Below are 12,761 nucleotides of genomic sequence, written 5' to 3'. Positions count from 1 at the left end.
GGGAAGGGGGTAAGTCAGACGGGTATCACTTACTGGATGCTTTGCCAACTTCTTCTGCAATCTAGTTTGCCATTGGACTGCTTGCATGATGATAGCTTCCCACCTTCTTTCAAGATTTACAATTATCAGCTGCATCGACTGATGGTCCGCATTCAGATTACAGGTATCCTGATCATCAAGGAGGTGTTGGCACAAACGTAACACTGAGCCTACCCCTCGACGCCTCTGCTTGATTTCACAGCACAGAGACTGTGGACAGAAGAAGGGTCAATGTCAATATACTGTTATTGATTTTAATGGATTTTAATGGTCATCTTTTATGTTTTGCATTTTGTTTTGGTTGTTGCTTTGCTACCTTGAGCTCCTGTACAAATAGAGAGGTGGGGTACAAAGCAAACATATATGTTACATGTATAACCACTCTAACAGAGAGTCCTCGACTTACACCAGTTCATTTAGTGACTGTTCGAACTTACAACAGCACTGAAAAAAGTGACTTATGACCATTTTTTACACTTATGACCATTGCAGTATCCCCATGGTCACTTGATAAAAATTCAAATAGGTGGCAATTGACCCATATGTATGATGGTTGCTGTGTCCTATGGGTCAGATGATCACTTTTCATGACCTTCTAACAAGCAAGGTCAATAGGGAAGCCAGATTCACTTAACAATCGCAGTGATTCATTTAACAACTGTGGCAAGAAAAGTTGTAAAATGGGGCAAAACCCACTTTTAACAAATGTCTCACTTAGCAACATAAAATCTGCGGCTCAATTTTGGTTATAAGTCGAGGACTACCTGTACATTGTAACACATGCATTGCAAGAATTATTATTTGTAGATTGCAGCAGCTCTTGAGTGAACAACAGTCAGATCAAAATGCAAATGCGTTCCTGTAAAGCTGGATTGCTAATTTTAAAAATAATATATCAGTGATGTATTCCTTCTTTCTTCAAACTTTTTAGAAGCCATATTGTTGGTGCCATAGACTTAACTCATTTATATTCACTAAGACAATTTTTTTAAAAAAGTTTGTTCCCTAATTAAAATAGATTTTTTTTTTAAATAAAAAAGTTGCCTTTTTAGATGACTCTACACTGCTTCACAATGGGAGGGACGGGAACTGCTACAAAATCCTAAAAGTTGGAAAGCTCCAAAGGAAGACTTTTTATTTTCAGGGCAATGGCTTACATAATATTTGTAAACAGATTCCTAACTAGAGTGATTAAGCCTACTTCATCAAATTGAACTTCGTCTACTTTATAAGTTTTGGAAATAAATTATTGGTAAAGAGACTACATTATATAGGGGGATCCTTCCATGATATATATGGGACTGAATGGATCAAAAAAGAGGGAGAGAAAGATGTTACCATCTTGACCTCTAGTTAGGACTTACCAAATGGAAAACCTACATGATAATATAATCAAAGTCCTGACATGTGTCTCTTGCTGGGGACAGTGGCTTGTGGTCTGCAGCCTGATTATATACAAGGCCATTTCCTTCCAAAACTCTCTGTCCATCCATCCCCTGTGTGCCTGCAGAAGAGTACTTGCTGAGGCATGATGGAAATTTAGAGGCAAGTGCTTTCTGCAGAAGCTTCCCTTTTATAGAAAGCCCCACCACCAGAAATAAGATCGGTATTCTTCAGTCTTGATTTTTAGCAAGCTGTTAAAAACTTGGCTTTTCCAAGTATCTTCAGGATGATGGAGTTAAGTTTGAATCTAATAATAACATGTATAAGGGAACTATCAGTACTGATGCAATTTACCGATTGTTTGACAGATGGTTTATACTATCTAGTATAATACTATGTAGTATAGTTTATGCTATATACACCACAAGTATTGATATTTTTGATTATTTTATTACTGATTCTCTGCTCTAAATTAATTAAGAGTTTGAAGGAGTGAAGCAATGTAAGGACCTTGAAATACATGTATCCAAGTCGCCTTTCGAGAACTGGCTAGCATACAAGTTTGATAAATAAAAAATGCCGTATGAATTACTTTACATTGCTGGGTAGAATCTTATATCCATACTTAGCTATTATAATTTGACCTATGTGGGGCTCCCCTTGGTTCTAATCCTATATTTAGTATAGAACTGAGGAGAACATATTTATGCCTTTGTAAAAAAAGCATTACAATGGACAATATCCAGGTAAAAACCAAAGGGCTTTAAACTTCTGTGTGGCTTGGGTCCAGACCACCTGAGAGAACATATGTGGTCCATAAGACATTCCCTTCCAATTCAATCTTTGAGATCATCTGAAAAGATTTGTCTACAATTGCCATGGTGTATCCCATAGCATCTCATAATGAAGTGTTTTTTTCTGTGGGAGCTCTAATTCTTTGTAATGATAAACTGGTAGCCTAATCTTTTTATTTTCCTTTTTAAAAAAGCCATGTAAAGAACCTGCTAAAAGAGCTTTTCACCTGGTGAGTTTAATTGTTTTAATATTTCAGGCATTTTGATTTTATCTCTAATTGTAAACTGCATAGAGATTCACTAGGCGGTTGGTATGATAACCTAAAAATGACTATGTATCGGAGACTCATTCTATCATTTTGGCACCCAGAAATTGAAGTTATATTTACAGAATGTTCTCAGATATAAATCTACTATCATCAAAGACAGAGGACAGTACACCTTTAAGCAGAGCTTTTCAAGTAGATAGCTACAGAAGTTCTGATTCTGTTTATCAGACTTCACACAAACCACAACAATCTTGAATATTTTTACTCTCCAGAAAATCACTTCCATATTCAGTTACTAACCAACAGCCGAAGCTTCAAAGACTCAACATAGCTAGATAATATCTTTTTATTACAAAGAACTATAAAAGCAGATCTGCCTGTTACAAAATCCAGGATTTAATATCAAACAGAGAGATACATATGTGCGTATACATCAATTTAACAACCCATTAAAGGGGATAGGATGTCCATTAAATCTGAATGACCATAAATTATGGTTGTACTTTATTGCATTAATTTATGCCATTTGCATTATTACATAGTTGTTGTCAACAATCATTTCCTAGAAGACCTCTATTTAACAGACAGATATTTATTTAATGGACGTTAAACGGGGTGGCAACTGAATGAAAAAAATGTCCATTGCATCAGATCAAAGGCCCATTAAGCTGTGATTTCACTGTACATATCTCATCCCAGGCTTGAAATCCTAGGCCATTTCCTCTGTTCTCTTGAGTCAACAGTCTTTTACATTTCTTGTCCTTGTCATGAGTACTACATACATCCGCTACACATTTACATAACAATTCTGTGTGGTCTCAATTCCCTGATTGCACTCACAACTTCATGAACTTACTTATTCATGAGGTTCCTAAGCTGCTCCAATCAGTTATGATGGGCATAATAACTTATATCACTGAATATAGGATATGTGCATGCATGTATATGCCTCTCTCAAGAAGGACCCTTTCCAATCCAATCCAATCAGAATAGAGCTAGAAGGGACCTTGGAGGTCTTCTAGTCCAGCCCCTCCCAAACCCAAACCTGGATCAAATTGTTGGGTATGTCAGCTTCAGGCAGGTGTAGTCATGTTCTTTTCTCTCTGAGGTGACAAGAATGAAATTTTTAAATCACAAATGGCCAACGGAAAAAATTCTCTCATCCACTGTTAAAGGGGGCTGATGTAAACAAAGAAGATGTGCTATTTTACTTTGCCTTCCTAGGAAGGATCACCTTGTCACTAGTAAGTGAACACACACACACACACACACACACACACACACACACATTATTTATAGATGGTTACAAAATATAAAGGTCACAATGTCAGTGAAAGAGTGACTTATTAGGAATACATAAAACTACAAAGCATGAAGATGCCAGTTTTTGAAATACACATCTTTTCATTGGACTGGTTGATAAAGGAAAATAGGTAGCAAAAGATCTAGCTATTCTGCACATGAATGCTAACAGTTTATAATTATGAAATTATTTCATTACTTCTGTGAACACTTTTTAATGGACCAAGATAATTTTGGAAACCTGACTATTTAGCTTCAATATTTGTATTTTGTATTTCGTTTTTTGAAACATGTAATAGAAAGATCTAGAATGCGGAGATGATTCATACTAAGCAGTATTTCTTTTTACTTCTGTCCTGTTGTAATGCTTCATATTTGCTTCCATTATCACTCATTGTACATCTGCAGATTTACATTCAGCATTATACAGTATTTTTAACACTTTTGAAAAAGGACACAGATGTTATTCAGCTCTGGATTAAGTTCAGTATTTAGTTTACAGTGATGTTCTGCATATTTTTACCATACTATAATATATTATTCACATTCAAGCCCTTATAGAGCAATTTAATTGTATAAAATGACAACATTTACTGCACAATCCTATGTATCAAAATATACAATGCATTTGATATGTGGAAGGTATACAGGTAGTCCTTGAATTACAACTGGAATTAAGCCCATAATTTAGATCATAAATCATGACAGTTGTAAAGTGGATCACCAGGGTGACCAGACTCAATTTTATGATCTTTTTTGCAGTGGCTGTTAAGCAAATGCATCAGTCATTAAGCGAATCAATTGTTCAGTGTAGGGTGGTTTTTGCTAGAAATGACAAGTATAGTAAATGCCAGTTTGGGGAAAAAACATTATAAATCTCAGTCATGTGACCATGGGAGACTGCAAACAACCATAACTATGGACAAGCTACTAAGTGCCCAAAATGCGGTCATGTGACCATGCGGGGTGGGGGGGAGAAGGGGGAAGATCTGGGCCCTATGTAGGTTTTTGGTGATCCATTGTAATCATAAGTTGAGGAGTAAAGGTAATTCTCAACCTACAACCACAACCGAGCCCCAAATTTCTGTTGCAAAGCGAGGCAGTTGTTAAGTGAATTTGTCCCATTTTATTACCTGTTTTGGAACAGTTGGTAAGTGAATCACTGAAGTTGTTAAGTTAGTAATGTGGCTTTTAAGTGAATCTGGTTTTCATTGATTTTGCTTCTCAGAAGGTCACAAAAGGTGATGACATGACCCCAGGACAGGGCAGCCATCATAAATATGAGTCACTTGCCAAGCAGCCAAATTCTGACAACCCACAGGGATGCTGCAATGGTTGTCAGTGTGAAAAACAGTCATGTCACCTTTTGCAGTGCCATTGAATGGTCACAAAATGAATTGTTTGGATGGTCACTAAATGAATTGTTGTAAGTCAAGGACTACCTGCATCTATAATCCTCTGATTAACCTGACATTGATATGAATTTCTTATTAGAATATTGTTTATGTTTCTGAATAATATGAAATTGAAAAGTCTTCCATCGGAATTATGATTGCATTTATAACATGACTGAATTATTAATCAATATCCTCTTGAACAATTGCTCTGTTTCTATTTATTTTTATTGATTTATTATTACATTTATTTGCTGTTCGTCTCTTTGTGGGGCTGTTCTGGGTGGCTTACAATGGTAAAATGTAAAGTTATAAAAATGTAAATATAACAATAGTAAAACAATAAAACAATAAAATAAATAATGAAAATACAGCAGTATGAATTAAAAGATAGGTAGGAGGCAGCAGAATGTCCAGTGGACAAGTGGGGCCAGCTATTAGTCCAATAGCCACCTTCATTGCAGTACCTCCCCTATTAGGTCCTCAGGCCAACTGGCAGGCCCAAGTCTTCAGACTCTCATGGAAGGACAGGAGGGTGGGAGCAAACTTCACCCCATGGGCAGGATGTTACAGAGGGTGGGTGCTATGTCACAGAAGTCTCTTCTGTTGGATCCTGCCAACCAGGATTCCTTGACTGATAGATCTGCAGCAGACCTCCTCTCCTGTCATGAGTGGAAAAGGCCTGTCCTAGTAGAACAAGATGGTTCATAAATACTCAGTACCCGTGCCGTGGAGTGCTTTAAGGATCATAACCAACACCTTGAACTGCACCCAGGGGCAGTCAGCCAGTTCAGCTTACGGAGCAGCAGTGTAACATGGGCCATTGTAGGAGCACCAAAGATTGCTCACACTGCTGCACTTTGCAGCAGCTGAAACTTCCAGGTGCATTTCAGGGATAGCCCCATGTAGAACATATTGAAGTAGTCTACATGAGAAATGACTGAGGCTTGAATGATTGAGCACAGGGAGTTCTGATCCATGCCCACCACTTAGTCATCTAGCAGGAGTTGTGAGTCCAGAAGAACCCTAAGTTGCAAATTGGGTCTGAAGGGAGTAGTGCAAACTGCCCAGAAGATGTTAAAAATTCAAATCTTGATGTTCAAAACACCTAATGCTACTTGCTAGGGTTCAGCCCTAGTCTGTTGTCCCCTATCCAAGATCCCATAGGAGCATCACTTAGGTCACCAGCAGTGGTGGGATTCAATTTTTTTTACTACTGGTTCTGTGGGCAGGCAGGAAGGACACTGTAAAATCTCCAGTCAGAGGTGGTATTTGCCAATTCTCTGAACTACTCAAAATTTCTGGTACCGATTCTCCAGAACTGGTCAGAACCTGCTGAATACCACCTCTGATCCCCAGATATGGAGGCCTAAAATTGAGTATCTTCAGCATACTGATGATACCTCAACACATGGTGATGCATGATCTCACCCATGAGCTTCATGCAGGTGTTCATGATTTGTACATATTCCCTCCAAATTTACTTTCCTGGGATTTATTATTATGACAACATTCACTTGAAGGGCAAATGTAGTTTTAAAACAGATACATAAGCTCTGCCAGCTTTGCAATTTGCATGATTAATTTATACACCAGCAACCCAAACACTGCTTACAATAGTGATGTCCTGGTCATGTGTCCACTTCCACATTTGCAAGGCTTTCCTCTTGCACATGATCGCATTTAATATAATACACTAAATGCTGCTATGGTTTCTCTGAAACTGGATTCCCATGATATACAAAACTTCTTACAATATGAGGAGAAATGGAGTGTTCATCCAATTATTGACTCCAGCTAATCAATACTCTTCATAGTCAACTTTTATTGTCTCTCCAGAGATAGTCAATGAAGAAGGAGAGCTACTTATAAATTATCAGTGCTAAGAGTACTTCCGAATAGATCCTAATATTTTATAAATGATATATCTATCATAACCCTTAGAGAAAATTCTCAAAATCTTACCCATAGAAGCATACTTAGTATTTGTCATATCTAGGTGTTAAGAGTTCATTGCTAAACAAGAAAATCTGCATGAACATTCTGCTTGTGTTTGCTTGCGGGAATAGGGATCATGATTATTTTATTGGGAAGAAACCATTTTTCTCTTGGGATTGAATTCCATTAAGGAAATGGGAACTGAAGTCAGCCTGTCCAAAAACAGAAATGGGTTGGAATATTAATTTCTTTCTGATATCTTCTTGCCTTCTCCTGTGGAAGGGACAGTTCTTATCAAAGGCAGGAAATTTGAAGTGAGATTAGTATTTAAGGTCTCACATTGGATTAGGGGTTATGCAAACATGGCTTTGGATGCAAAAAAAAAATAAAAATCTGGCTTTAGTCTGATGAAGTATCATAGGAAAATTATCACAAAAAAGCACATAGTCCTAAGCATGTATACTCAGAAATAAATCTTATGATTCAATAGGATTTATGGCCACATAAGTATGGATAGAATTACAGTCTTAAAGTAATTTATGGCCTTTTACTTGTTTGTGCCCTGTGCTATTTCTAAAATCTGTTAGAAAGGAGATGGATTAGAGCAGTTTGATAGCTAGGTTGCATTAAATATATGCACAGTGTAGAGAGTCCTTTCATTGGTATTTTTATATTTGTTATAAACAGACATCTTTGCACACATTAGCTGAAATCGTTATTAGCAGCCTACAGTTTTAGCTATATTTTGATTTATCCTATGATGATCTCTTTAATTTAAAAATTAGCTACATATACTTTATAAACAAAATGCATTGGAACTTTAAAAGAACAGCCAATTATAAGTAATCTCCCAAAACAAATATAAAGCAAATGCCACATGCTTGAAGTGAATTATGACATCATATTTTTAAAGAAAATATTGGCAAATAGGGGTATTTTAACTGATTTCATAAAATAACACCTTCAACAAAACCATGCTTGATCACTAATAGTGAGACCTAATCTGTATTAAAACTAACTACTTGTATTCTAAAACCAGGCAATGAAACACAAGAAACAGCCACTGAAAAATGACATGATTAAATAGTATAACATACAATCATTTGCTTTCAATTATATCAATGTGTCTTTTTCTGTCCCAGGAGTCAGGCAGAAATATTGTTTTTTAAATGCCTCTATTAAGTTGGGCACCAATAATAAAAGATGAGTGCCCTAATAAGCTCATTTGCATAGTATATATCACATACTACAAAATTATTCTCTCCAAATAGCTTTGCTCATAGATTTGTCTCCTGATCGCCATCCATCTTGCCAATATTGCGGTGTATTTCTTTAAAAGGATGCTGTTGTTTTCATAGCTGTCCTTGGAAATCTGTTGTAGAATTTCCCTTATTAATCTGTTTGAAATTCTTCATTGTAATTACAGGAGAGAAAGTTTGGTTATAATATGCTTGCCGTCAGTTTTTATTAGGATGATGGTTGAAGGAAAATCTCAGTATGACATTTTGGAAATACTGCCTAATTGCAAGTTAGGAACAAGGAATGACAGTTTAAAAGACATCATGAGTTCTTTTTTCTAAAAGTGAACTGTATTTTTTTTCTATTTAAGAAACATATCTTTTATACTATTATCCACCAAATTGTTCCAATGAAAATCTCTCTTGCCAAGATTCTTTTAAAAGAGTGCAAGATCTCACTGACAAATTTTGAAATGGCATATGACATTTAGTATTAAAAATATCCACATTTGTAATCAAGTCCTTATTTTTCTTTCTTGGCCCATTTACAGGTGAAAAAATGCAGATACTATGCCATGCAAAATGCTACAAAAAGTTACTTTAAATATGTTTGATTGTTTAAAAATTATCCATGACCCATTGCTATTTAGGTTAAATAATTTAAGGATAACCACTCCTGTCAAATTATAGCTTTGAAATATAAGCATGTAAGTACACTATGAAACACTTTAAATTACTTGAAAACAATTACATTCCTTGTAACATTAGCCAATAAATGGCATCTATATTTATCCCAGGTCATCTCCAGAAGTATAACATATAGACAGAGATGTCCTGAATGATTAACCAAACATGCTTTTAAAAAAAAATTCTCTATGTTACATCTTATGCTAAGTTGTAAAGTTTTAAATTGTTTTTACTTTTTAAACCATTCTTATTTAAAGAATATTCTTTATTGTGATGATATCTATGCTACATAGCATGGGAGGATCTAATGCTAGTGCTATGCTAATGTACTGATATTTAGTACTTGTTCCTATGTTATTAGTAGTCCATTATAGTACACTGGGAAAAATCTATTAAAATTCTAATCATATAACTTAATATGAAGATTAAGTTATTCTGGAAGACAATTCTAATAGATACAAATTCTGTATATTATTACTGAAGTGTTGGCAGCTATCACTATGTCCCACTAGAATAAAAATATAATTTTATCAATCTATTAAAACATCAATCTACTTAACAGGTACAGCAATCAGCCATATATTATTAACATTAAATATATTGACGTGCTGCTATCTTTAGGACTGACTACCAACAACAGCCAGTTTGGTCTAATAGTTAAGGCACCAGTTTAGAAATTGGATGACTGTGAGTTCTAGTCCTGCCTTAGACATGAAAAACCAGCTGGATGACCAACTTGGGTCAGTCACTCTCTCTCTCTGCCTAACTCCCCTCGCAGGGTTGTTGTTCTGGGAAAATGAGAAAGAGGAAAGAATATTAGGTATGTTCATCACCTTGATTATTTAGAAAAATAATAAAGGTGGGGTTAAATAAAATAAAAGAAAGAAAGCCTGGAGTCAAGAAATATGCTACAGAACTAGCATTTAAGAGGGTAATAATGAAGGAAAGATATTTATTTGTTTGTTTGTCAAACATATACAAGATAACAAGTATAGATATGAACATGAAATGAAGTAAATACAGATAAATGGGGACAGTAAAACAGGGGTGGTAGGCATGCTGGTATGCTTATGCACGCCCCCTTTAAGGACCTCTTAAAATGGGGTGAGGTCCACAGTAAAAAGTTTGAGGTTGAATATTCAGATGCCATTGACATGTCCATACTTACAAAGATCTGAATTGTGCAGGGAAAGGTTTTCCTTGTGACATGTTGCTGAAGCAAAAATTGGACAGTGAAGAAGCAGGAGAAAAATAATACTTATAAATGTGGATACCCAAGAAAATGAAAAAAAAAATGAATCACTGAACAAATGGATCCAGGTATCCACTTGAGACTCAAAGGCCCAGTCTCAAATTATTATGTTTTGGACACATTATGTGAAGTTCTCTTGAGATGATAACAATGCAAGGAAAGGAAAGAAAGATAAGAAGAAGAGAACCATCAGCAAGGAGGATGAACTTGATTACAGTATGTGATTACCTTTGGAGGATCAAGAGTGCATCTTTGGAAGATCAAAAGGGGGAGGACAGGAGCAGATCTTCTTTGAGAAGATCTGTCTATGTAGTTGTTAATAGTGACACCAACCTGACCACACATGATCAATCAATTAATCCTTAAAGTTTAGTGTATCATTTCTAAATCATGTCACACATTTCTGCTTAGTCTGAATTGTCAAAGTGTTTCTTTTCAGAATGTGATTACTTTTGGAGGATCAAGGGATCACACTTTAAGAAGAATTATAACAGCTTATATTACTTGCTATATAAAGTTTTTGTCCTGAATTTATAAATTGGTATTATATTTAAATATATTCTGTTTTATTATTTTGTTGCTTATTCTTAGTTATTTGTAGGATAGATAATTGGCTCATAAAAATCAGTATGCAACAATGCTTTTAAAACCGGACATTTACTTAAAGGTGATTCATTTGTTTCCTTAGGGACTGTGTTAAATGTAAATTTTAAGTATAAGAGAAAAAAACAAGTTAATGGTCTCAGGTATTGTTCTTACCTACACTTATAGTCCATTCAAGTGGACTGAAAAGAGAAATGAAAATACTACAAAGTGAATAACTGGCAATATGCCAGATGATTAGAAAACAGCAAATGTTGTTTCTATCCTGTTAAAAGAGAATAGAAGAAACATAGATCAATAATGTGATAGCCAGCCATGGGAAATTTCTTGCATGGTATAAAGTGATTGATCAGAAGGAATTTGAAAAGAATGTGGTCATTAGAGGAAATCAGCACTGGTGTGCTAGGTTAATTTTATTTCATTTTTTATTAGATAATTTCATCAGTAAATTGTGGGTATGCTTTATACATAATGCTTCTTGAGATCAGCAAGATATTTAAATAAATAGTCTATGGCATTTTGATTAGTAAACTAGTTAAGTGAAAGTTAAATAACAAAGAAAATCCAAATAGTGCTCATGAATGGTTCCTCGTTAAGTTGGGAGTAGGTGCTGGGATTGGTCTTGTTCTTGTAACTCCTCAACATTTTTATTAAATGAAGAAATGGAACAAAAGCTATCCAGTCCCCAATTGGACTGAATAGCCAATATTTCAGAAGACAGATTTGAGAAATAAAATTAATGAAATGTAAAAGATGTAAATGCAAAGATAGGGAATACAGATAGTATCTTTCAAAAAGGTCTTGGCATACAAACTTGATGACAAACTAAACTCTAATATGCCATGGCTGCAAAAAAAAAAAAAGGGGGGGGGGAAATGTGACTCAGTAGGGAGTGTCAACTAAAAATGAAGTTCTACAAAGAAAGATTTAAGGTATGGGCAACTGCAGGTTGAAGTTTCAGAAGTCTGAAAGGACACATGGTAGAACTCTACAAATACTTAAAAGGATACAATGCGGAAAATGGTCAATTTCCATTGATCCAAAGAACAGGACGCAAGATATGAATTACAAGAAGTCAGGTTCTGAGGGAATGTTAGGAAACTTATCCTGGCAGTTAGAACGATTTGATTGTGACTAATTACCTCAAGAAATAACAAGTTCTCCTTCACTGGATGAGCTAAAAAAAACAACCATGTATTTATTTTTTACAGTTATATTTTAGATTTATATCCTGCTTTTCCTCCTGGAGTGTATTGAGGGAGTGTACGGAGTTTATCTGTGGATCTAATTCTACTACTTATTTGTATCCAGCACTTCTCTAGATATCTGCAGTTTGAGCAAATTGTTCCAGAAGACTTGAAAATGTTTTCAGCTAAATACACTCTAAAAGAGTGGAAATCCTTGTAGTTTTAACACTGAATTCATCCTCCTATTTAGTCTTCTGAAAAGTTCTGACACATTTACCGTACAGGTAGTATTCAACTTACAAACATTAGTTGAGCAACTATTTGAAGTCACAAGGTACTGAAAAAAGTGAGTTATGACTTAAAGCAATAGCACTTAGACTTCACATTGCTCTATAGCCTTCTCTAAGCAGTTTACAGACTCAACATATTGCCCCCCTCCCCAATCTGGATCCTCATTTTACCAACCTTTATCAACCTTTAGCCGGTGAGGATCAAATCCCTGGCAATCAGCAGAGTTAGCCTACAATACCGCATTCTAACCACTGTGCCACCATTATAGCACCCCACAGTCTGGACAAAATTCAAGTGCCTGGCAACCAATGTATATATATGGTGTTTGGTTTCCAACAAGCAAAGTCAATGGGGCAAGCCAAATTTACTTAACCACAGGATTAA

General features: G+C 35.6%; 1 protein-coding gene across 4 annotated transcripts in view; it reads right to left on the bottom strand.

Moving 5' to 3' along the window:
• The window catches only part of AKAP6 (A-kinase anchoring protein 6), a 262,821-nt gene that overhangs the window by 29,268 nt on the left and 220,792 nt on the right, over positions 1–12,761 (bottom strand). For 3 of the 4 annotated variants that reach the window (XM_026710926.2, XM_087921878.1, XM_087921880.1), the window contains one exon: positions 34–249. The exons of the other annotated variant lie outside the window; for it this stretch is intronic. In XM_026710926.2, the coding sequence (XP_026566711.2) occupies positions 34–249 (216 nt within the window). The remainder of the gene's footprint in view (positions 1–33; positions 250–12,761) is intronic. 4 annotated transcript variants of the gene reach the window in all.

The sequence above is a fragment of the Pseudonaja textilis genome, chromosome 1, assembly GCF_049901715.1.
Source record: "Pseudonaja textilis isolate UNSWEBS1 chromosome 1, rPseTex1.2, whole genome shotgun sequence".
NCBI classification, from domain to species: Eukaryota; Metazoa; Chordata; class Lepidosauria; order Squamata; family Elapidae; genus Pseudonaja; species Pseudonaja textilis.
Note: the sequence above shows the minus strand (reverse complement) of the source record. Positions and strands in the feature narration are given on the sequence as shown.